Source organism: Calypte anna, chromosome 12 (genome assembly GCF_003957555.1).
Source record: "Calypte anna isolate BGI_N300 chromosome 12, bCalAnn1_v1.p, whole genome shotgun sequence".
Classification (NCBI taxonomy): domain Eukaryota; kingdom Metazoa; phylum Chordata; class Aves; order Apodiformes; family Trochilidae; genus Calypte; species Calypte anna.
The window spans coordinates 4,403,660-4,430,006 of record NC_044258.1 but is presented as its reverse complement, the minus strand read 5'-3'; the positions used below and the strand labels follow the sequence as shown (position 1 = coordinate 4,430,006).

The 26,347-nt window shown below is 53.5% G+C and overlaps 1 protein-coding gene across 1 annotated transcript in view; it reads left to right on the top strand.

Moving 5' to 3' along the window:
- Window positions 1-26,347, top strand: part of BSN (bassoon presynaptic cytomatrix protein) — an 87,297-nt gene that overhangs the window by 57,283 nt on the left and 3,667 nt on the right. Inside the window, 2 exon segments of the mRNA XM_030458630.1 lie at window positions 17,597-18,049; window positions 19,084-25,710. Of these exon segments, the coding sequence (XP_030314490.1) occupies window positions 17,597-18,049; window positions 19,084-25,710 (7,080 nt within the window).

The window sequence follows — 26,347 nt, the reverse complement described above, 5'->3', positions numbered from 1 at the left end:
TGTGGCCACCTCACAGTCACCTTTTGAATGATTTTTCAGGCATGGGGGTCAGGAACTGGCTGGAAACAGATTATTAAATTACTTTTTGGTTGACATTTGCTGTTAAACTTGAGAGGGAAATGTTTCACAGAGACAGTTTAATTTCTGGAGGGGTGAGAAGCTGGGTGCCCGTGTGGTACCCTAGGGCAGGGACTGGCTGGCCCCAGACACAAAAAATAGGTTTGTGTTTTGTTGTTTGTTTTTTTTTAATTTTTTAAAAAATTATTTATAATTATTTTATGCTCTCCCATGCAGAGGAGTTGGGTACCTAAACTTTACAGAGACTTTAACACCCTGGGATCTTCATACATACCTGATGTGGTGTCCAGGCTCCATACATACCTGATGTGGTGTCCAGGCTCTTCAGTCTTGTCAACCCTGGCTTGGTCATAGGTGATCTTCAAGGTCCCTTCCCACCCAAACCATTCTATGACTGATTTCTCTGCATGTGTTTTATTCACCTAGCAAAAGGAAAGATACATCCCTTCATTTTCCACTCCCCAAGCATTCCCAGCTTTCAGTCAGCCTATACAGTGCAGAACCTCATCTCTGCCCCTGCTGTTTAGACTAAACCAGCTTCATTTTCCTACACATCTCTTTTTTTTCCTCTGGAAGACGTGCATAGCAGTGGCTGCTCTGTTGGGCAGACTGAAAGCCATGCTGCAGCCTCCCTGATGCTGAGACAAGATTTCTTACAAAGCCCAGTGCTTCCATAGTCTCATTTTTCAACATAAGGCTGTAAACCAGCTCCTTTCCAATAATCGGAAGCGTAGGAGGGATTAGCTGGGAGGTGCAGCTATTAATGTAAGCGATTGTAATTATAAGCCAAGGCATTAACATAGATGCTCCTGCTTGATCCCACAACAATTGCACTCTTTTCCATCTTTCATTTTTATCTCATTTCTATTCCCAGGTGGGTGGAAAGGCTGATCCAGCACCTGGGCTGCTGTGGGGTGAAGAGCTTAGGGACTCACAAGACACTGCCTGTGTTTGGGGCTTAACCATAAAGAAATGAGGTTAAGCCAGGGGTGTGTTGGAGAACAGGTCTTGATCGTGCAGGCAATATTTGGAAGCCCCAGGGGATAAAACACTCCATCAAATGTGCTATCATCCTCTGAGAAATTGTAGTGTTTTAAAGAAAAGTCCCTTGAGAAGCTCACAAAGTGGAGGCAGGGCTGGCAGCCAGGCTTGGGAAGGCTTCAGTGCCTCCAGAGACTCTCACGCTTTTTAAGGATATTGATTGCTCTAATAGCAAATGTATTTCTCACTGAAAAGTTTTCCCATTGTGCAAACGTTAGCATCAAAGAGCAGAAAATAACCACCCAGGGGACAGCTTCTGCCACCCTGCCTGCCTCCTCTGATGCTTGCTAGCTGTCTCATGGGCTGCCATGTGTACGTGTATCACAGACTGTCCATGGGTGAAACAGGAGACTCAGGGTTCTGCCACATCCAAATTGCCTGTAGAATTATTTGGTGATTTGATAGAATAATTTTGTTGGAGTTCCTTGGGTTTGCCCCTTTTCCTTCCTCATAACACCTGCTCATCTTGGGGTCTCTCACCTCCAGCATTGGGAGGTGCTGCCTGTGAGTGGCATGGCTGTTAGTGCTCAGCCACCCGATGGATTTTAAGTTAAAATCCCCCAACATTTTTAAGGGTGATCCTGGCCAAGCATAAGAAATGGGATGAGACATAAAATGAAAGTTTAAAGAGGAGCCACAGCTTTGCTGTACTTTCTCTGGGAGCTGAAGCTGATGCGCCTGCGCTCTTGGAAAAGGACATCCAAAATTACGTATTATTTTGTCCGTACTTTGCCAAGAGTTTCTAAATATGTTGGTTGAAATGGCACCTAAGGAAGTGAGATCTGGAAAGCATGTAAAATGGGCAATTCTAAGTAAGCAACCCACTAAAGAGAAACTTGTCACCTCCTCGCTGCATCAAAACGCCCTCCTTTGGGTGGGTGAGAACTTGTTTGCAACCTCAGTGATGGTTGGTTTATATCCCTGGTGTGATCCAAAGTCACCTGCTCCTCCTTGTGCTTTCACTTGTGGCACACAGGAAAATTGCAGTTTGCAGAGCTCAGCCTAGGGAGCTGCTTGCACTAGTGGGAAGGAATATAAAATTTACTCTTTAATACTGCCCAACTTCTTTGCTTAGCAGAAAGAAATGGGCTGGGGAGGTAGTAGCTTTGTCCATTGCTCAACTCACTGGCCAGAAGAAAAGCCTTTCCCTTCTGAGGCTGTTCCTGGTATTAAAAGCTGTTTAGGAGCTCCTGGAAGCCATTCCCTGACAAAGCAAATCGTTTCAGGTAATTAAGAACCTGATGCGAAAGCCCCAGGTAGTACTTTGCAACTCAAACAACTTTCCAAGGCATTTGGAAGAGAAACAATTTTAAAGGCACAGCTGCTGGAGTTGTGTTTGCACAATGGAGGCAGGAAGAGAGGCAGGAGGATTCAGCTGGGGTTATTGTGGGCTCCCCTTCCCCTTCTTGCTTTGTCCTGCTGGCCATGGTGAAGATGGACCCAGGTGAAGGGTACTGCAGCGTGGCTCAGCCTTCATGGAAGTCATCTGCCTTGCAAAGGCTTTGGCAGCATCTTCCTGAGCATCTTGGCAGCTGGGTTGGTGGGGAAGGGTCTCTGGGCTGCAAGGGGCTTCATGTGGCAAGTGGAAGGTAAACCATCTTCTCAAGGTGATCTGGAGTTTCAGCTCAGGGCTACCACTGCTGTTGTGGTCCCCATCTCTTCAGGGACTCAAAGAGGAGGAAGAACCAGGTTGCTCTCCAGAGCATGCCTCACGTTTTAGGCAGGGAGGATCCTGGACAGCCCTGAGGGATGTTCCGGCTCAGCCATGCAGAAATCCATGGCAGCATCAGGGGAGGGAATGGTCCTGGCCTATCCCCAGCCCTGCAGGCAAGAGGTGATGGAGCTGAGGCATTTTCTCACCAGGGCTGAGAGCCTTTGCCAGGGCTCTTCCTCCCTCTGCTGAGGATTATTTCAATCTGTTTGTGCCTCACCCAGGCTGAGCCAGTGCCAGCTGTCCCTGCCAAGTGGTATTTGGGAACCAGGGAAGGTTTCTCCATGGCTGTAGGTCCCCCGTCAGCAAACCCCTGAGATGAGCCTCAAAGCTCATCTTGGCTCTGGACATCAAAATGCACCAAACCCCCTTGGCAGAGCATGGGGCTTTATTTCAAAAGCCTTCTCTTCGCTTCTGCCTTGCCTCCTTATCTTCCCACTGCCATCTGTTCTGCCTGCTAAAATAAGGCAGTGTGCTGTGCCCGAGGTGTGCCATGCCCAGGGAGCCCCACACTGCCCTGCCTGGGCTGCCCCAGGTGGCTTGGGACACTGAGACTCTCTGCTGAGCCTTCTTCTGCTGTGGCCAGGGAAAAACTGGACCTGTTGGAGAGGGTCCAGAGGAGGACTACAAAAATCATCAAAAATTATCTGAGGGCTGGAGCATCCCTGCTATGGAGACAGGCTGAGTTGGAGTTGTTCAGCCTGGAGAGAAGGCTCTGGGGAGAGCTTAGAGCACCTTCTAGTACCTAATGGGGTCTCAGGGGAGCTGGGGAGGGACTTTTTAAAAGGGCATGGAGTGGTAGGACAGGGTGGAATGATTTCAAACTGGAAGAGGGGAGATTTAGGTTAGATGTTGGGAAGAAATTTCTCCTGTGAGGGTGGTGAGACACTGTCTCAGGTTGCCCAATGAAACTGTGACTTCCTCATCCTGGAAGTGTTCAAGGCCAACTTGGATGGGGTTTGGGGGCAACCTGAGCTAGTGGGAGGTGTCTTTGCCCATGGCAGGGGAGTTGGAACTACATGATCTTTAAGGTCCCTTCCAACCCAAACCAGTCCTGCTGCTGCCATTGAGGGTAGGGTTTGTCTCCTCTGGTCTTAGGTGTCTGCAGGCCTGGCACCCAGGCTCAGCTGGCAGTAGAAGCACCTCTCTACACTGATGGAGAGAGCAGTACCCACCAAGACTGATTCCTTGCAAAAGTCTTGGCTCCCTGCCCTGGGGATACTCATCTCACACCTGGGGCAGATGATTCACTGAGACTGTCTGCCCAAACTTTAGACAGTTAAGTGAGATGAACCTTAGGGCATCTCAAGTGGAGAGCAGTCCAAGTCCTGCATTCCTTTCTCATCCCTCAATGCCCACTCTCATGCTTTCCTTATGGAGTGACTATAGAACAGATACAGTGCTTACCTTCACCAACCTTCTCCTTGGCATGATAAAACATCTCAAAGGAAGGTTTTAACTGAGCCCCTTTGCACCCATTGACGTGTGTGCCCCAGGACAGGGTGGGACAGGAGTCACTCCAAGCCCTACAGCAGAAGGGACATGGTAGAGAGGTCCTGCATTGGCTTTTACACCTCCCCCAATGCAGATTCAAGAAGAAAGGCAAGGTTGAGAAGTGGGGAGAAAATACTTTTCACAGTTTGCCTGGAGACCTCATTGCCCTGAATTATTCAAAGCAAAAGAATACAACAAAAAAGTGCTGTCACCCAGAGAGAGAATTTGGGGAAAAGAGACACCTTTGGGAGTGATAAGAGGGCTTTTTTAGTTTAGAGATCAGCTTTGGGATCTTCAGATTGCATCTCTGAATGCTTTGTGTGATCCTGTGCCACAGCAAGAAGCTTTTGGCCATTATTTGTGACAGGGAGATAGCTAACAGGCTGTCTCTGATCTCTGATGTGAGGATTTTGGTTTGGGTTATTTTTTTGTTAGAATATATTTAATTGTTTGGAGCACAAAGACCACCTGGTTCCCAAGCCCATTGAAACAGAAAAGCATTGGTTTCAATGGGCTTTGGTTGAGTCAAAGGACAAATATTATCCCAGTAAATTCCTAGGTTGGCAAAGAACTGAGGTACTGAGTTGGGAATAACCCCTGAAAGCAGGGACATGGTTGTAAGGATGGGACCTGCAGGCTCTGGAGCTGGACCACCAGGATGCGTGTGGCCGAGAGCCAGCCCGGTGCTCACAGGGTGGGACTGGGGGGCTGCTGGGAACAAACCCCCACACTGCACCAAAGGGGCTCACTGTCTGCAAGGGAGCTGTGAAGTTCCCAGCTTTACATAATTTCCCGATTTACTCAGAGCTGTTAAGTATGACCAACAGTCATCTGTTTGCCGAGAGCAAATAGGACACCAGGCAAAGCAGAGCAAACTAGAGCCAGGCAGCAATATTTTTAACAAATCTGGGTTTCTTTCTTCAGGCTGGGAGTCAGATAAGTGTTGCCAGCCTTCAGATGAGCAGGGTTCTGCAGTGGCCCTGAATGACTCTTCAAGTGGAGCTTCTTAAATTACTTACAAGGTTTATATGAGGTGGTTCTTCCTGTGGTTCTGAAGAGCCAAGAGGTTCCACAGGAGGCATCTGTCTGTCTTTACAAAAGGGGCAGCTGGGGGAGGAAATGCCTCCACAGATGCATGTTAAGCTGAGTAAATATTCCTGTGATTTGGACCTCACCATTTTATTTTGTTTTGGGTACTTTTGCTGTATTTTACCCTTGAGAGGGAAAACATCAGCTCTTCCACCACCACCTGAAGCCAGTTCCTACCTCATGGCTGCAGAGGGACCTGGCACCATTGCTGGGAACATCTCTCTGTGTCAGGGTCACCATCAAATCACCATGTGGCAGCTGGGGGAGTGGGCTATCACCTAGTTTTAAAATAAGCTTAAGTTAAAATAAGGGAGTTTTGAATATAAGCTTAAGTTTTGCAATAAATCTTAAAGATTATGAAAATTGTATTTGTCCCATCAAGACACATACCCACTCTGTGGGCAAGGGGTGGGTCCTCCAAGTGTGCTCTTATGGCCTAGAGTTTAAGTACTTCTTGGAGTCAGGAATTGCAGGGGATGAGTCCAGGGAGAGGAATGCTCTCCCAATGAGGAGGGGCTGGGGGCCAGATCTGAGTGGGTGGGAGACAGTGACTGCCCTGGCTTTGCTGGAGGGGTTGGATGCAGGCACAAGCATGGGAGGATACTGATGTGTACAGTACAGTTTGGGGAGTAAAATGGCTCATCCATCTCTGTTGTAACAACCCTTGTTTCTAGAACCTTTCCCAGCCTTTTACTGTAATAGTTTATTGACCTGCAGAGAAGCATGAAAGATTATGAGAGTTAATTTTTCAAGCTTATCACTTGCTTTATTCCATAAAGGTAGTTCATTTAATTAAAATATTTCTGCCACTGAAATCAGGACTCACAATCTTGAAGCCTGGAACAGCGTATATGGAATTTCATGAAACAGCAGTTGTTTAATGGAGTCAAACTGCACTGCCTGCAGAAACCAAAGCTTCTTTAGGAATACGTGTGTTTCAGGGCAAAAATCCTGGCAGGGGCCATAGACATAGAAACAGAACAGGATGGAGAAAGAGAGGCAAAGGGCTGAAATGAGTGGGGTCATGGGTTACCTGAGATGTCTGTCTGTGTCTGTACAGCACTGGCTGCTCTCCACCCAAAGGTGAAGCCCTTGGTGTCCTATTTTTCAATGGCTAAACAGGCAGCATGCTTTGAAATTGATCCATTGTTGTCATGAAATAGGTTCAAGCCCCATTTGCTGCTGCTCAACTGGTTTGGGTACAAGGGGACTGGGGACTGAGCAGCTTGAAATGAGAAGAAATCTGAAGCTCTTGAAGATGCAGATTTTCTTCTGGTTTGGAAGTTAGTGGCTGCTGCCTGATAGACACTTGGGGCCCTTTGCAATCTGAAAGAGAGCAGTCAGACAGCTTGAATCTGCTTTTATCAGATGCAGAAAATTACTAGTTGGATGGCTGGATATTTTAGTCAACACTAGTGCCTATGAAAAACCAAAGTTTTGATTAAATAAGACTTCTCTGATAAACTCAGCTTTTCTTGGATTGTCTACCATTCTGTTGAAAAAAGAATGGAATGTTATATTTGTTTCCTGCAGAGTCTTGCCAGGTTTCTCTTTGCTATCATTATTTTGCTGCAAACTTGGTATCTTCCACATACAGGTTCAGTTTCTGTAGAGACAGGAGGTTCTTTCAAGAAGGTTGTTTCATCAAACATAGGCAAGAAATAACCCAGACCTTGCACCTACACCATGCCAGTGCACCAGAGGGTGTGAGGATCCGTGGTGACGGGGGTGCAGGCTCTGCTGGACCCAACGCACATCTCCTGGGTGTTGCTGCAGGTTTATTATCATGCAGCCAGCGTTGGGAGATCCTCCTGCTGCTGTTAACCTTGGCTGAGAAATACATCCCGATAATGGGGGCTGTTAAAGATAAGGCTGCTGGCAGGCTGATAAATCTCCTTAAGGAGTACTACATCAGGGGGTAAATTACAATGCATGGTGGGATCGATTCAAACAAAAATGAGCAATGTATCACTTCTGGATTGGTGGGGGGTTCTGTGCAGCGGGGTTTTGGTGCTGGATGCAGAGCTGGGTTGTGATGGTGGTGGTGAGGCTTGCTGAGAGATGTGGTTTCTCAGTGGGTGCATCCCTGGCAGTGCCGAAGCAGGAACCCAGTGGGGTCCTTGGTCAAGGTTCATGGGGGGCAACTGATCTGTGTGAGGGCAATAGGGGGTGGGGAGCCAGGACATGGTGGAGGATAGGCACCACGTCCCTCTCTTCTATGTGATTAGATGACGGTCATCACAGTCTGGTCTGTAAGGACTCTAAATGATCCAGATAGATTTATAAACTCTCATTGGAGCAAAATGGAAAAATTGGAGCTTGTCTTCTTTGGGACAACCATAGCTAATCTTTGAAAACCAGAACAAGCCCTCTGCTGCTTTAATGCTGTTGGCTGGATTTCATTGTGAACAGAAAATCTTCTTAATTCTTCATCCATTTGAATCCAGTCTGTCAGAACTGAGCTGGTAGTTAATTTAGCTCTTTCTCCAAGATAAAACAGAGCAAAATGGTAAGGCTCGGTGAAAAGGAAAAGCCCTTTCAGTGTCTGAGAATCACATTCTTGTTCCTCCTATTTTCTTACTCTTTGTGATTTTCCTTTTTCTTAAACACACAGCATCACTGTCATGCATTTCTTCCTGTGATGACACCTTCAGGTGCCCAGTCTGGATGTGTTGTTTGTCCCACTTCTTTGGAAAGATGCTCCATCTGGAGTCTGTCCCAGGCCAGGGTTAGCTCCATCTCCACCTGCTCACTGCAGGAGGGGACACTGGGTCATGTTGAAGGGAGCAGAAGATACATGGTGGTAGCCAATGGCCAGGGAAAAAAGGGAGCACATCCAGATTGGAAATACCAAGGGAGATAAATGAGAATCAAAGCTGCTGCTCAGTGGTGGCAACCACATGAAAACAAGGATGTAGTTTATCTGAACCAGAGTGCTGAGGGGTGATCTGGTACAGAAGGGGGTGGAAGAACTTGGGTTGCACTGAGGATGGTCACATCTGGCCCCAAAACTAGTCTGGCTCATGTCCCACCTAGGGGTGGTTGGCCTCCATGTCTCACATTCTCACCATTCTGAGGCAAACCAGCTTCCATTCACCTCCACCACCATTGCCATGCTGGGAGATGGCACCTCTACTTCCCATGCCCAATGGCACCTGGCTTACTGCTGGATGTCTGGGCTATTGGAGCAGCATGGTGGTGACACTGATGCTCAACAGACCATTCTGAGGGCAATGGATGCTAACCCATGGCCCAATCCGTCATCCCCATGGCTTTTAGACAAGCCAAAAGCATCAAAGTGCTCTTCTCAAAATCCTGCTGATTTTTAATTTTCTTTTAATCTAATGAACTGGAAGGAAATATGTTGAGTGGGGAGGCATGTCTATATATATTCTGCAAAAGCATCAGTTTCCAAATTTTGAACAGCTGTGTACCCTTTTTTAGCAGCCCCTTCACACAGCCCACACAGCACCCAGGCTCTTGCCATTGGACTGGTTTGGAAATATGCTTCCTTGATTGCAAAATAGTTTCAGTCCTTTAACTTAGAAACATTCTTGCCATATGAGAAGACTTTTTTTTTTTTTTTTTCTTCTGTGAGGTCTGAAAATACAGAAGGTACTTCTAATTTTGGAGGTGTTGTTAGATGGGTGGGGTGAGCTGGAGGAGCCTGGTTTATGGCTTCAACCTTAGAGGGTGCAGGTCCTGAGATGCTCCAGAGCTGGGGCTGCTGGCCATGGGTGCTTCGCTGGGTGCCAGAGCTGGGGGGTTTATCCTGGGGTCCTAGCTGGGTGATCAGTCTCTCCTTCCAGGTTACAAGTGACAGGATGAGAAGAAACATCCTCAAGTTATGCCAGGGAAGGTTTAAATTTAATATGAAGGAAAACTTCTTTACTGAAAGGCTTGTCAGACCCTGGCCCAGGCTGCCCAGGGCAGTGGTGGAGTCACCATGCCTGGAGGGGTTTGAAAGCTGTGTAGATGTGGTGCCGAGGGACATGATTTAGTGGTGGCTTTGGCAGAACTGGGTTAATGGTTGGACTTGATGATCTGAAGGGTCATTTCCAACCTGAATAATCGGGATTCCATGATTCAAACTGGTTGTCCAACTGGCCCTGTGGCATTTGAGTCATTCAATGTGAGCTTTTTTCCCTGCTCTGTGGGAATGAAATTAGTTGGGGATGATGGAAATAACAATGTGGAAGAGTAGTCAAAGGATGACTCTAACACTGCAACTCCTAATAATGCAGAAGAGTTTTCCTCTAAACTCTCTCAAGCCAGATTTGAGAAGGACCCTTGCTTGGAGCCCCAGGACAACTCAAGAGGCAGAACAGAGCAGAGCACTGTATTGCTTTGTCCCTAGGCCAACACCCCAACAGGCCCATCAGTTTTCTGCAGGTCTCTAGGTCTGACACAGAAGGGGCTTCCCTGACCCGGGGGCACAGCCACTGTGCTTTGCAGCTGGAGAAGAAGCCACGGGACCTCCAGGCTGATTGTGCCAGTGAGAAGCACGTTTGTAGCTCTCCTACAGCCGCATTGTTTTCTCCCCACTGTGGTGGCATTCACCAGCCTGGACATTGGCTGCTGCGGTGGAATAAGCTGGACTTGGCAAGAGCACAGCTTTTCCTCGAAGGCAAGCAGAGGGGAATGTTGCTATTACTCATCAGGCAAAGACTTTCAGCTGGAATAATCCTGTGCTGGCGATGTGGTGTGTTGGAGCGCAGGGTGGGAGGCTGTGAGCACCTCAGGGAGTATTTGCCCTGACCCCCGGGCTGTGCTGTGGGCTGATAGATCCCTGCTGCAGCCAAGAGCAGGGGATGGAAAAAATCCCTGGAGTGAGGCAGGTGCTGGGGAAAGGAGAGGGAGACCCAAGGGAAGAGGATACTCCTGAGTGCTGCAGGACCAGGACTGTGGTGGCTGCTTGGGCACCTGGCTGTTGTTCTTCTCCCTGTCTCTGCTTTGCCTTCTCCTCCCCGTGGCACCAGTAAAGGGGATGTGTGTCAGGGCAGACACCTCTGCTCCTGATCCCCTCTGGGTAGTTTTGACTGGTGGCTGGGTGCAAAGGGAGGGAGCATTGGTGCAGGAATTGGCATCTCCCCTGAGGCTACAGTAGAGCCAGAGCTGGAAACTGCCACTGCCATGTCCTTCCCATCCCCATAGCTGATAGAAGCCCCAGTGCTCTGCCTAACCCAGCTTCTCCTGTCTTCCCTTTCTGTGTCTTTTTTTCATCTGAGAGAGGTCCCAGCGTAGAGAAGGGAGAGGGATGGAGCAGAGCAGATGGCAGAAAATGAGCCCTGCAACGCGGAGTTCATCCCAGCGAGCTCATTACCCTGTGCTGCTTTTAATCACATTATTGCAGTGTGAAGGCCACTGATACAAGGCATGTATCTAGAGCAGAGTTGGGGAGGGACTGACAGCTCCATCAGCCTAAGAGGCCACAGGAACAGATAAGAATAGGCTGATGCTGGAAAACACATCACTGGGTTGCTTAGTCAACTGCTATATTTAGCATGGGGTTGGAATAACTGATTGTTTTCAGCCCTGGTTGTATGAACACTTGCCCAATTGATGGTAATGAAGTTCAATCAGCATGGAGCAGTTGGCAGCCAAGAAAACCCAGCTGTGGTAGCTGTGGCTGTCCCCTCGCTGCCTTTCCCTGCGGATGGTCTGAGAGCCCACGGCTTTTTGGAGGGAGAGCGCTGGCTCTTTGCTGTGCTGCTCACCACAGGGGCCAGGCAGTGGGCAGCATGCACAGGGATTCCCTGGAGATTGCCAGATCCCTGCATTCCCCATGCTGGGCTGGCATTGGCACATGGACAGCCAGGCTCCCAAAACATGACCTGCTCTGTGGGACCGGGTGGGGAAGTTGCATTTAGCACTTCTGTTGTATTCACAGGCTTTAAAAATATATTTCAATACACATGCATAAAGTTCTGAAGCAGCACATGTATGTCAGCACAAATGCAATTAGCAAGCGCAGGCAACTCTGCTCCTAGTGTGAATGGGATTTTTGAGGACATTTTTAGGGGAAAAAAGGCACGATTGGGGTGGTAGCACACTGTGTGCACCACCAGCCATGCACAGCCAGCCCTGCCTGTGCCCCAGCTCCCAGGGCTACCCCTGCCTGCCTGCTGCCTCCAGTTCCCCCCAGTCTCAATCCCCTCCTGGCACTGGGGTCACCTGAAGCCTCTCCAGCCTCTTCCCACCACAGACACAGCTCTGACAGTTACCTCCTGTGTCTGCTGTGTCTAGCCTCCTGATCTCTGTCTCAGCCTCCTAGGAGAGATAAAGGCTGAGGCAGAGGTAAAACTAGGCTTGTGGTTATTTGCTGGTGGCAAAACATCCTTTTGAAAGGTTGAACACACCCTTGTGGGGTCAGGACCATGATGCCACATCCTCCTCTCCATAGGCCAGCATCCCAAGAGACACAGGTCAGCATTCTTCTCCCCCGCTCTGAAAACTAAATCCAGATGGTTTGGAAGGGCTCAGGAGAGTTGATATGTGAGAATGGGCTGAAAGTGAGGGGGGGATAGCATCAGTCAATGCTTGGGCAGCAGCATCTGCAGAGTCAAATGACTGAGCACCAGGGTTGGCCCAGAGAGGCTGCTGGCAGGGAACAGCTTTGCCAAGGGATGGGAAGAGCCCAGGAGCAGTTAGAGGATGAGGAATCTGCCAGCCAGACCCTAGGCACTGCCTGAGATGGGGCTGGAACAGCCTGGCATGCCTGTGATCAAGCATGACTCAGTCCCTTGCCTTTAAAACTGTGCGGAAGCTGTCCCTGCCCATGGATGGAGCATGGGGGTTCTCAGCAGGAGGGTGCTGAGCACCTGAGAGATGGAATGTGCAAGGAGTTGGCCCTGGTGTTGCTGCAAGATGGGGTATAGAAGGTGGCTGGGGTCAGGAGCCCTCCTAAATGTGAGGTTTATTTGGAGGAGAGCTTGAGAAGTGAGAGTATGAGGTTCTTGTTAGCTTGGATCTTGATTCAAATACCAGAAGTGTTTTCCATATTTTCCAGGCACCCATCTGGTCACAGTGGTAAGCCCTGCACAGTACTTTGTCAGCAAATAAATGAAATATTCCTTGTGAGATTTGCCCACGTTTAATGCTGAGAGATGAGATCTGGCTGGCAAGATACTCCTACCTCAGGCTGCTTATCTTACTTTGTGCAGAATTTTGTTCTGGTATTTAATAGATATTGTTTTGATTGTGTAAAATAATACCCTGGAACATAAATAACTGGGTAGAGTCCTAGGGGAAGGATATTGCAGGGAGCAGTTTGTACTGTGATGAAGGCCATGGATGTGTATCTGCCAGGAGCCAGAGGTTGCAGGGAGGTTGCAGGGATGATGGGGACAGTGGGACTGTCAGGAACTAACCAGGGAAGCTGGGAAACCTTCTGGGAAAACCCTGCGCTGCCAGCTCTCAGCCAGGTTCTCAGACCTCCAAGCTGCTGAACAGAGGGTTCACGTGCAACTGAGCTCACTGGCTCCGTCGTTAAAAAAAAAACAACAGCGCTGGGGGATTAAGCATTTAATTAACTTGCCAAGCAGTAGCAGTGACCAAGACTATGCAGGACTTCTGTTTTACTTAATTACAGTTTTGTTGTTACCCATTAGTAATTAAAACAATTGCAGGGTAAAACCCAGCAGAGGTTGGTGAGTGCTGGCCGCCAGCCAGTGGATGCTGGAGCTCCGGGGTAGCTGGGTGCTTCCCCCATGCACACTGACCCCCTGGTGCTTGCTGTCCTCGTGTATCACCCACAGGAATTCCAGGGCTCCCCTGCCAGCCAGGATGCTGCCAGTCCTCCCTCACCCCTGGGAGCAGCACGGGCAATCATCAGCGTGGGAATCACTGTCCCGTCACTGGAGCCTGCGGGAAATTGTGGCTTCATCCTGCCCCCCCCCCCACTGCTGTTCACCTCGTGAGCAATTAAAAACCAGGATCATTCTTACTGCCTGGATGCGATGCCTTGAATGAAAGCGCTTGCTCTCAGTCACTGGACAGGGCTCCAGTCCTGCACCCAGGCTCCATCCAGCCCCTAATTGACCACAGGAGCACCATTTCTCTCCCCTCAAACCTACTTTTTCCAGAACTCTTCTGCAACTCCCCGAGTTTGGGGGTGAGGAAGGCTGGGAGCCTGAGGGGTCAGACCAGACAGTGAACCCTCCCAGGGCTGGAAGCTGATAACCCAGCTGGACTGAGCAGCCACTGGCACCTTCTGTCCCCCAAGCTGGCCTTCCCAGCCCCCTCTACCTAAGACAGGATCTCCTGTGCACTTTGGTTTTATCCCTCTCTTTAATTATTGATGCTCTCCTTTGCCCAGAGCCTGCTCTGTGGTCCCTCTGGCACTGCCTATGTCCCAACTCCCATGACCTGTGCACCGTGCAATTAAAGTCCCATGCCCACTGCTGGGGGGAGCAAACCTGCCTCTCCCCCTGCCCCCATCAGGGAGCTGTGGGGGAGCTGTGATTTTCATCAGTTTAAGCACAGAGGTGCAGACAGGCACCACTGTGCCTTTGCCATAAGCTTCTTCCCTGCTTACCGATCCGGCAAGGGGCACCCTGACTCCTAGGCACCCAACAGTTTGGTCATGTAAAACACTAAATACAGCCTAATTATTATTATCTTCATGGGATCTAGTTAATCTCAATGGAGATTTATAAGCTCTTGGCACAGCAGCCAGTCATCAAATGTTTGCATTTTTCTCAGGGGCAGCTTAATCCCGTTGGCAGCATTAGCTGGGAAATGCCTGTGGCCCAAGGGACGTGGATGGGGACACTGCTTCCCAAGAGCCCATCCCTCCAAGAGGGAGCAGAGGAGGGGAGGCAGGATAACCAAACATGGACATGGCTGCAGGACCACAGAACAGAGACAGGTCACTTGTCATGAGCAGAGTGTAGATGCTGGTGCAGGACTGTGAGCTTCCTCAGACACAGCATCCTCATAGTTGCAGTATTATGCAGCATGGCAGGCATCAGTGTTAGTTTTGGTGGGGCATGACACAGGCTGTGCTGGCAGCATGCTCTGGGCTCATGGTGCACACAGCTTTGTGTGGCAGTGGCTGCTGGTGGGGCCAAGGCCTCTTCCATGGTTCAGCAAAATTCAGTTCCCCCTTCGCTGGTTTTCTGCCACACCAGGCTGTCACTGCATGGTGATTTTCTATGGGGGTTCAGGTTAAAGTATGGGGTGCTGGACTGGTGGCAGGGTCTTCCTGGCATGGGAGACCCCCAGGGTGCTGAAAGAAAGGTGAGGAAGAGCAAAGGTAAACTTCAAACATGTTGGGTGTCTCCTATGGCTTGGCCAGTACCTCTCATGCCTGGTGGAGGCTGAGTGCCAGCTCCACCCACTGCCTTTCCAGTTCCTGCCTTTCTCTCTGTCCCCAGCCTTTTTGCCTGCTGTGAAAGGCAAGGGACATCTCAGAGTCCAGCTCCACTATCTTTTTGGCAGGGCTATTTTTACCAGAGATTGTTGCCTAATCTGCTTCCCAGTGCCATCCCACAAAGAGTGAAGCTGTCACATCTGTGAGAGCAGGATTGCAGGGTGAGCTGCTCAAACTGGGGCAGCTGCCAGGAGAAGTGGCTGCAGAGCCATGGATGGGAGGATCCTGAGGGAAGGGTGCTCAGACCCATCTGCAGAGCTTTCAGATCCCCATGGCAGTCCTGTGTTCACCTGGTCTTGGAGAACCCCTGTGCCTCATCCTGATAACACCTCCAGGTCCTCTCCACTGATGCCTGCCTTCTGCCATGTCCCTTGTCCACATGGACTTGGGGAGGTCACAGTGGAGGAGCATAGGGTCTCTGGTCCAACTTCACATGCAGTGCAGGGGCTTTGTACAGCAAAGTCTGACTGGCACTTGGCATCCACAGTTGGCAGTCGGTAGCCAGTGCTGGCCTTCCATGGTCATCCTTGGCTTGAGTTTTACCCATCCCTTCATCCAAAACATCTCAGCCAGCACAGTCTGGCAGGATGGGTCATCACAAACATGGGCAATGCCCTGTCCAGGGGGTATGTTAAGAGTCTGGATGGGGCAGGCTGGGTTGTTCAAGGTGGGCTGATCTCTGGCTTCTGCAGGACCTAATGGGGAGCTGGCATGATGGCAGAGAGGGGTGGGCAGGAGCTGAGCTGATCTAAGCTCTGTCCTGACACAGCCAGCCTGTCCCTTCTGCATTGCACTTGCGCCTCGCAGAGAGAGTTCTGTGAAGAAAAATGGGGTTCCTGAAAGAAAAATGAGAGGCCACACATTTTCACGAGGCAGGGATTCAATCTTTGTCATACAATCGCGTTTCCTTCTGCAGTCTGAAATAATTACACAGCCGAGCAAGGCGACGAGATCTGATTCAGAGGCACGGGGACGAGAGCAAGTTCTGAAATAAAAGAAGACAAATGCAATCATTGAGATACAATAAGCTGTACTTACCCCTTAATTAGACTTTCTCTTTGATTAAGCAGTAATTAAATATTACCATGCTGAAAGGGATTTTTTTATGGCCCTCTGAAGCCCTAATGTATTCTAAAGATGTTTGTGTGCAGAGCAGGGGCTGCTGCAGGTGGTGGGGTGGGAGGGCAGGTTTTGCATGCCTACCTCTTCCCTGCAGGAGAAGCTCCCCTGCTCCACAGCTCCCGAGGGAGCATGGCCTGGATGGGTGCTCCTGGCACAGTGTGCTGCCTGAGCCAAGAAATGTCCCCGAGGAAGCCCACTGCTCCCAGCCACCACCAGCTGCAAAGCATCTCCGGCTGCTCCCCAAAATGTGGGTGCCTCCTGAGTGTTGGAGGCAAGTGCCAAGCCCATTATGCTGCTGCCATTTCATAGGTGCTGTTCTTAGTCTCATAGAATAGGATCACAGAATCATTTTGGTTGCAAAAGACCTTTAAGATCATCAAGTGCAGCCGTTCAGCCAGCACTGACAAGTCCACCACTAAGCCATGTCTCTCAGCACCACCTCTATACTTCTATCAAATCCCTTCAGTAATGGTGATTCAATCAGTTCCCTGGGCAGCCTGTGCCAGGGTTTGGCAACCCTTTTGGTGAAGAAATTGTACTATCCAAATTCTAAACTTCCCATGACACACCTTGAGGCTGTTTCCTTGAGGCCATTTTGGTGAACCTCATCTTCTACATGGAGAGTATGACCTCTATGGCCCCTGGAGATGCTGCTGGCTAGCAGCCCAAATCCTAGGCTGGTCCAGCTAAAGCCTGAGACCACCTCTGCAACAATGTGACAGCTCCTCTGGGGCAAGTCACCCCTTGAGGTTGGCCACCCCAAGCTTCAGAAGCAACAGATCAACAAAAGAGGAGTCTGAGGAAAACCGTATCACACTGTTAGAAGCAAAACTAAAAAGATTTAAGGTGATGAAACACTGAAAGGGAAGGAAATGTCAGGCCCCTGTTCCTGGACATTCCTGGGTGGGTAAAAATAATCCTTGGACGACCTGGGGGGTGAGTGGAGAGTGCTTCTGATCCCTTAATGCAGAGCCCCTGCTGCAGCCCCGCGGGCACTCTGCCACTCACAGCCCCGCGTGCAAGCTGCTTTTTCCAGGTCATAAAACGATGGCTCTTGCTGAGAATTTCACTAGATAAGATTGTCTTGTTCTTTTCCTGCACAGCGTGTACTTTTGGAAATTTTTGCGTACTGGTGTACCCAGTATTTTCTGATAACCTAGAAAAAGTGATCCATGAGCATTACGATTATGCTATTAAACCTTTATTGTATCCAAAAAACCAAATCAGAGCAAAAGAGAAGCTGTGTGGAGCCCCAGAAGTGTTAAGCCATGGCAGTGATCTGCCCTCATTGTTTAATTTCACTTAAAACTGAAAGACGGGCAAGACTGGAGATGAAACGATCTGGTGATGTGGAGGTGTTGTGTGGAAGAGTGTGAAATCCCTTTGCAGTAGCTATAGTCCCTCTGGCTGAACACTACTGGGGTCTGGATTAGACTAGGGGGGGGTTCCTCTGGATGGCTGGGCTCTTCTGGATGGCTTGTAGGGTACGGCTTCAGTGCCACACACCATTCCACAGCCTATGCCGGCGTATCAGTGTTGGCCTGCTCAGCACCTGGCCTCTTGGTTTGAGGGGTCTGAGTCCTTTGCACCATCACAATATGTCCCATCAGCTAAACTTCTCAGGGGAGTGCCTGTAGGGATGAAGCTCCTAGAGTTTGAACAGAACTTTTCCTGTTTCTGTTTTGCAGAAAAACGAATGGCTGTGCTTGAACTGCCAAACTCAGCGGTTGCTCGAAGGCAGTCTTGGCGACCCTGCCCCGATGCCGCTGCCTGCCCCAAAGCAACCGCCCTCCGGCTCCCCACGCCACCAGCCACCAGCCACTGGCCAGCAGCCAAGAGCACCTGCCCCAGCACCCACCCAGGCACCGGCACCCCCCGAGCCGCAGCCCTCACCTGCCAGGAGCCTGCGGGCTGCCGAGCAGACCCGGGCCCCTAGCCCTGTCCCAGTGGAGAAGAAGCCGCCAGTACCGGCAGAGGAAAAGCCACTGCCCAAAGCTGCCCCAGAGCCTTCCAGAGTTCCTGAGAGCACCATGCTGAAGGGGAAGAGTGCTACCCCAAAACTGGAGGCCGAGAGCAAGGAGAGCAGGGAGAGCCAGGAAAGCCGGGCACCCTCCGAGGCGCCGCGGGCGAAGGAGCAGGAGGTGAGTTCTCAGGTCACATCCAGCTCCAAGCATCCCTGGGGACTGCATCTCCCCCAGCACAGGTCTGGTGCTGAACTGTGCTCAGGAGCAGCGGGTTATTCTGATTCAGAGAAGAAACCATGTCGTAGGGACCATTTCTCTCAGGAAATGGCCTTTTGGGAAAGGGTGAGCTCCAAACCCTGCTGCCTCAGCACTTCCAAAGTGCTTTGGAACTTGGCAGCATGCTGGTATTTGCCTATCCCTTATTATTTACATCATTTTGAGCATAATGCAGTAATCCAGGTTATCTTTGGCCTTTGGATTTGTTTTGAAATAATAAAAGGGCAGTTGCATTTATTGTTCAGTGGAAAACAGGTGTCATGGCATCCCCTGCTGCAGCAGCGGGCATTTTTCTGTTCCACCTTTTTTAATGCTCAGAACAATTTTGGGGAAAAGCTTGGCTATGTTGGCGTGGTTTTCCCACTCAAGCAACCATCCCAACACAGCTGGCACAGCCCCCTTCGTGGAGGGGACACAGCAGGAGGTCCCCACCAGCTGGGAGGGGATGGATTTCCCCTGGAGGGGAAAAAAGAGACTCCTCACATCCTCATCTGCTAGCACTTCCAAAATCAAATAAGGTCCCTGGTGCCTCCGTGTTACAGGCCCTGCCAGTAGCACTGGGGCCGGGTGCAGTGGCAGGTTCCCCCCAGGCTCACAGGCTTGTGCCTGCACTGCCTAATTGTAACGTTAATTAAAACGGCCTGTTTATTTCTGCTGGCCTCTAACGAGGATCCTGAGGCCTGCCCAGCTTCTGGAGGCTGCTTTGCAGGGTTGTCAATCAAGGAAATTAAAATTCATTAAAAGGCAGCCTTAGGCAAATTGCTAATGGGCCACTGAGAGGGGGGCAGGCGGCAGCCCCCAAGCCTTCCTGCTGGGCTGGCCCCCAGCACTGCCCAGACTTTCTGCCTGATCCTCAGGGAGGATTTGGGAGGAATCAGGGAAGAGGCAGCTCTGAAGCTGCTGGGGTCTGATGCTGTGTTCTCTCTTGCCCACAGGACGGGAGCAAGCCTTATCCCCCAGACCTGTCCCGCAGCCCCCAGAGCCTGAGCGACACCGGCTACTCCTCTGATGGTATCTCCAGCTCACAGAGTGAGATCACGGGCCTGGTGCAGCAGGAGGAGGAGAAGTTGAGTGGCACCGGGCTATCTGGGCAGAGCCCCCCCAGCCCTTCTGAGCTGACCAAGCTGGAGAGCAGCATGCGGCCCCTCCTGGAAGGCCAGGGCGCCCCACCGGCCCCTGCTGAGCACAGCAAGGTTCTCCCAGAGCCACGGGAGGAGCAACGGCAGCGGCAGCGGCCACGGTACCTCTCCATCACTCCTGAAGCCTTTGACTCAGATGAGGAGCTGGAGGACATCCTGGAGGAGGATGAGGACTCACTGGAGTGGGAGAACCAGCGGGAGCGGCGGGAGAGTGCAGAGTCCTCGGATGAGTTTGGCAGCAAGCTGCGGCATGACTACGTGGAGGACAGCAGCGAGGGGGGCTTCTCCCCAGTACCCCCCCAGCCGAAGGGCCGGGAGGTGGAGATGAACGATGAGGAATTTATGCGGAGACAGATCTTGGAGATGAGTGCAGAAGAGGACAACCTTGAGGAGGAGGAGGAGGGCTATGGGCGTGCCAAATATGGTGTCTCCAAAGGTGGGCAGAAGGCCGAGGTGGAGAAGGGCAAAGAGCCAGCATCAGGCAAGCGGCGCCTGCCACAGGGCCCTGGCAGCCTGTACAAGGAGGAGAGGAAGGAGACAGAGGTGGCAGAGGGCGAGGACTTGAGCACAACCCAGGGGGGACTGCGACGCTTCAAGACCATAGAGCTAAACAGCACAACTGGCTATGGACGGGAGATGGAGGCGAGCCAGGAGGCAGACACCAGCCTGGACCGGGAGCCCGAGCTGGAGATGGAGAGCCTGACAGGCTCCCCTGAGGAGCGCTCCCGGGGTGAGTACTCCTCCACCCTGCCAGCCACGACACCTAGCTATACCTCAGGCACGTCACCCACCTCCATCTCCTCCCTGGAGGAGGACAGTGACAGCAGCCCCAGCCGCCGGCAGAGGCTAGAGGAGGTGAAGCAGCAGAGGAAGGCTCGCCACCGCTCGCATGGCCCCTTGCTGCCCACCATTGAGGACTCATCCGAGGAGGAGGAGCTGCGGGAGGAAGAGGAGCTGCTGAGGGAGCAGGAGAAGATGCGGGAGGTGGAGCAGCAGCGCATCCGGAGCACGGCGCGCAAGACCAAACGCGACAAGGAGGAGCTGAGGGCCCAGCGGAGGAGGGAACGCTCCAAAACCCCCCCCAGCAACCTCTCCCCCATCGAGGACGCCTCCCCCACTGAGGAGCTGCGGCAGGCAGCGGAGATGGAGGAGCTGCATCGCTCTTCCTGCTCTGAGTACTCGCCCTCCATTGACTCAGAGGCTGAGAGCTTTGATGCTGTGACCTCCAAGCTATACAAGTCGGGCAGTGAGTACAATCTGCCCACCTTCATGTCACTGTACTCCCCAACAGAGAAGGGGGAGAGCGGCCCCAGCCAGCCTGCCAGCAAGCCCCTCAAGAGTGCTGAGGAAGCCTACGAGGAGATGATGCGGAAGGCAGAGATGATGCAGAAGCAGCAGGTCCAGCAGACCCAACCAAACGTTTCCTATGGCAGCACCTACCAGCAGGTTGGCTACCGTGGTACCGAGGGCCAGAACAGCTTTGAGTACCAGTACTCTGAGGACTACCAGTATGATGGTGGCCCCACGCACCCCTCCCAGCCTGGCTATTCCAGCGCCCTGCCGAAGGTAGGAGGAGTGTATGAGGAAATTCTGCAGACCTCCCAAAGCATCTCCAGGATGCACCGGTCCTCTTCCTTTGACTTGGCCCTCGAGCAGGGAGAGAAGGTGAAGGGGCAGGAAGAGGCATACCAGGAGAAGCACTTTCTTAACACCGAGAGCGCCTACGCTGACCTGATGAGGCAGAATGGTGGCCCACTTACCCCTGGCACCAGCCCCACACAGCTCTCTGCTCCTGTCTCCTTTGCCACTTCTGACAGCAGCACAGGGAAGATCATTCCTGACGTACGGGTCACCCAGCATTTTGCGAAGGAGGGGCAAGATTTGGCCAAGAGTGCCCCAGCAGCACCCAGCCCAGCGTCCAAGGCTGCCACCACTCCTTACACCTACGGCAAAGACAGCAAAGGTGCCAGCACAGTGACAACAGCAGCAGGTGGTCCAGGGAGTATGTCACGGAGCTACAGCTCCCCAGCACCAGAGGCCCCATCAGTAGCCAGCAGAAGCTACAGTCCAGCAAAGAGCACCGTCAGCTACGGCTCACAGACAGAGGACACTGGCAGAAGCAAAGCAGTGGTGGAGATCAGTGTGCAGACTGCCAGGGAGAAAGTCCCAGCTGCCAGCGACAGCAAGGCCACACCACCCAAGGCGTACTCATTCTTCAAGAGCTCCAGCCCTCCACTCTCGCCCACCTCCCCCACGATGAGTCCCACCCATGCCACAAAGGCCACAGCAGAATTTTCCACACAGACGCAGAGCCCTCTCCACCCCTACGAGGGTCACACAGCAGGTGGCTCTTCACCCATGGTGGCCCAGGGGACGCAGACCCCACACCGTACGGGCTCACCGCGCCTGGCCCGGCAGCCCTCCTCACAGGATGCCCCCTTCATGCTGATCACACTGGCAACCGATGCAGCCAGCCAAACCAAGCCAGTCACCTCTGGCTCCCCAACTTCCCCCACCTCATCCCCCACCAGGCCCAGCCGGCAGCTACTAGCACACGGCTACAGCCAGACGCCAGAGCCAGAGCAGCCACCAGGTACCTACATCAGGGCACAGCCAGTGAAGGAACACACCCAGAAAGCACCTGCCATGACTTCAGCCACTGATGGCATCACAGGGCTGTATGGCTGGGGAGCGCTCCCCGCAGAAAACATCTCACTCTGCCGCATCTCCTCCATCCCTGGCACGTCTCGAGTGGAGCCAGGGCCCAAGGCACCAAGCACCAACGCTGTGGACTTACGGACGGCACTGAAGTCTGCCCCCATCATCATAACTGACCAAGGCATGGATCTCACCTCCTTGGCTACTGAGGCCAGGAAGTACTGCCTGACCTTGGACCACATTCCGAGCCGGCAGTCCACAGCCATCCAGCCTTTGATCATCAATCTCAATGCCCAGGAGCAGCCCCATGCTATTATTGCAGCAGCCAGCACTGCCGGTCTGGCCATTGCTTCCCCTGTGCTCCTCTCACAGGCCAAGCAGCCCATGGTCTATGGAGACCCTTTCCAGACCCGAGTGGACTTTGGGCAGGGGAGTGGGAGCCCAGTGTGCTTGGCACAGGTGAAGCAGGTGGAGCAGGGCGTCCAGACAGCCACTGTCAGAGCGAGCGGGGCAGGCAGCAGTAAGCCCGAGCCCACTGCTCCCACTCAGACCAAATTTGCAAGGTATGGCATGCCAGGCCAGATGGTGAAGAAGGATGTGCTCATCTCGCAGACTGGTGGGGCACAGAATGTTGGTGGCCTCCCGCAGGCCTTCCCACCAGAGCCGGGCTCAGAGCAGTACCGGGCAGTGCCAGTGGAACTGAAGAGCCAGAGTCCTCTCCTTGCCCTGGGTGGCAAGAAGTCACAGGTGATGATGGTGCAGATGGAGGAGGCAGCTGGTCCAGTGACCAAAGTGCTGAAGGAGGAGCAACCAGCCAGTGTGCTGGACCTCACAGGAATGAAGCCAGAGAGCCAAGTGGCCTGCTGTGACATGGTCTACAAGTTCCCCTTTGGTGGCAGCTGCACTGGCGCTTTCAATCCCACCTCCAAAATTCCAGAGAAGAAAACCGGGGAGGCGGCAGCGCCCAGCCGGAAAGCCAGCGGGCCCCTCTATGGCAGCAGAGAACCAGAGCTGCCAGAGACCTTCCCCTACCGGGAACAGCCAGCTCCAGCACCTGCACTCTATGAGGAGCCAAAGTTTTACCCCACTGGTGCCTTTGGCCGCCTCTACTCCTCCATGTCGGATACGAACCTCTCTGAAATCGGAATGAACTACTACCCCATAAGGGGGGATCAGCCCTTTGCTTCCCCAGCAGGGGACGCTGCTGTGGACCTCAGCACCATGAAGCACTCCTACAGTGTGGGCTTCGCCGAAGGGGGTTACCTGGGCCAGGGGCTGCAGTACGGCTCCTTCTCTGACCTCCGCCAGCCAGCAGACCTGCTGGGCCACCCGCTTCCCATGAGGAGGTACAGCTCAGTCTCCAACATCTACTCTGACTACCGCTTCTCACCCCGAGGGGACCTGGCCAGCTTCCAGGAGTCCAGCCTGGCCCACTACAGTGCCACCACTGCACGTGAGATCAGCCGCATGTGTGCTGCCCTCAACTCTATGGACCAGTACGGGGGCCGGCACGCCAACGGCCCTGACCTGCTGCCCTATGGCCCCAGCGCCGGGTCAGGGGGCACAGGGGGGCTGGCAGTTCAGCAGCAGGGCCCCACACCTCCTAAACCTAGCGGGATGTACAACCCCACATTTCCTGAGGGGCGGCAGGGCTTGGGCAGCCTAGCGCAGTACAACGTCCCCGGTGTCCGCCTGGGCACCGTCCGGCAGATGTTCCCATCTACTGCCACGGTGCGGGCGGCTGACGGCATGATTTACTCCACCATCAACACACCCATTGCCTCCACGCTGCCCATCACCACCCAGCCAGCCTCAGTGATGCGGCCCATGATGCGGGGCCTGTACCGGCCCTATGGCACAGGTGGCATGACAGCTGTCCCACTGGCCAGCCTGGCCAGGCTGCCAGTTGTCACCCCTCGTGTCCCCCTGGCAGCACAGGGCATCTACCGCTACCCAGCCCCTGGCAGGCCAGCCCCGGCGACCTCGCTGATGGAGACACCGGTCTACTTGGGCAAGGCTGTCAGCACAGCACCGCAGCCCACTGGTCCCACTCCCAAAGCTCCTGCTGCGCCCACCACCCCCGCCAGCGGCTTGCAGCGAGCAGAGCCAGCAGGGGCCACTTCCCGCACTGAGGGTCCAGTGGCACCTGCAGCACCAGCAGCTGGCAAGGAGGGTGGGCAGGCAGCTGCAGTGCCCAAGCCAGCAGTGAATGGGGCTCAGCGTGAGGAGCGGGAGCGTGAAGAGGAACGGCAGCGGAAGCAGCAGGAGCACGTGCTGCAGCTGGAGCGGGAACGCGTGGAGCTGGAGAAGCTGCGCCAGCTGCGGCTGCAGGAGGAGCTGGAGCGGGAGCGTGCAGAGTTGCAGCGGCACCGGGAAAAGGAGCAGATGCTGGTGCAGCGGGAGCTGCAGGAGCTGCAGTGCATCAAGCAGCAGGTGCTGCAGCAGCAGCAGGAGGAGCGGCACGCACAGCTGGCACTGCAGCGGGAGCAGCTTGCCCAGCAACGCCTGCAGCTGGAGCACATCCACCAGCTCCAGCACCAGCTGCAGCAGCAGCTGGAGGAGCAGAAGCGGCAGAAGAGCACCTTCCCTGAGCCCACTGCCCGCCCACCTGAGGGGCCCACCGAGGTACCACGGGGACCAATGCACAATGGGCAAGCCTGGCCCCCACCAAGCCAGGGACCACCAGAAGGGCCCCCCGGCTCCCGGTACCCCACTCCACAGCGGCCGCTCAGCAGCTCAGTCTCCGACATGTCGCTGCAAGCCGACGAGTCCTGGGAACCTGGCCGGGGAATCAAGAAGAGGAACTCGATGCCACGGCTGCGGGATGCCTATGAGAAGGAGGCCATGGCGGCGAGGAAGACAGCAGACAGCAGTGTACAGACAGATGAGGAGGATGGTGAGGAGCGGTACCTGCTGTCACGGCGGCGGCGGACGCGGCGTAGTGCTGACTGCAGTGTGCAAACAGATGAGGAGGACAGTGGGGAATGGGAGCAGCCTGTACGCCGCCGGCGCTCCCGGCCTTCCAGGCATGCTGAGGCCAGTGCCGAGGGCAAGGCGGAGGGGACGTCTCGTGCTATGGCCAGTGTGGGCATCCAGACCATCAGCGACTGCTCGGTGCAGACAGAACCTGATCAGCTCCTCCGTGTCTCCCCCTCCATCCACATCACCACCCATGACCCCAGGGTGGAGATTGTCAAGTACATCTCAGCCCCAGAGAAGACACAACGGGGTGAGAGTCTGGCCTGCCAAACAGAGCCAGAGCCAGCCCCCCAGCCTGGTGTCGTGGTCCCCCAGCTGACGGTGCCCACCACCATTCAGCCCTACTCCACCAACATGCAGATGGTGAGTGCAGGCCCCCTGGATCCCCATGCCATCCGGCAACAGACCCTGGGAAAGTTTGAGAAGAAGAAACCAGATCCCCTGGAAATCGGCTACCAGTCCCATCTGCCAGCTGAGTCCCTCTCACAACTGGTGACCCGCCAGCCGCCCCGCTCTCCCCAGGTCCTCTACTCACCTGTCTCCCCCCTCTCTCCCCACCGCCTCCTGGAGTCCTCCTTTGCCACCAGCGAGCGGCTGAACAAGGCTCACGTCCCCCCTCAGAAGCACTTCACCGCTGACACGGCCCAGCGCCAGCAGACGCTCCCACGCCCCATCAAGACCATGCAGCGCTCCCTCTCCGACCCCAAGCCCATCAGCCCCACTGCTGAAGAGGCCGGCAAGGACAGATTCTCCCTCTACCAGCACCCACTACTCTCAGGCACCCAGGTACATCAAGGTGGGAAACATCTTTTTCCTCAGGGAACAACCCCAGGAGGCACCTCGGGATGTTTCGGTTTCGTTAGCACAGCAACAATTAATAATTTAAAGGGCTGCTGATGACAGACAAGAAGCTGTTAGCTGGAGGGAGGGCCTGGAGCTCCTCTGTCAGAGGGCAGGAGCTGCAGCGGGGGGACAGGATCAGGGCTGCTCCCTGTCCCCTTTCCATTGCCCCAGCCAGGTCCCCCTCCTTTCCCTGGGAGCTGCCCTGCACCGCTCTGTTTGGGGTTTCTCCCAGCTTTGCCCCCACGGACTGTGGTTGCCCCACAAAGAGCCCGTTGCAATTTGTGGGGCATTTCCCAGCCTGGCCACTCCCCCAAGCCCCACTGCCAAGGGCCCAGGACAGAAGGCAGTTTTCTCGGGAGGCAGCACTGCGCAGGCAGCCCAGCACTTGGCCGGCTGCCACCCCCGGTAATTACTCACGGAGAGCAGCCCTGCCTGTTACTTCCATCCTATTTATCGTGCTTTTATATAAACGCTGCTTCCTTAGTGCATGGGGGAACACGTGCACAGTGGTCTGCCTCACTGTAGCCCCTGGGTGGGGGGACACGAGGGGGCACGCATCCACAGCCCTGACCAGCTGTCC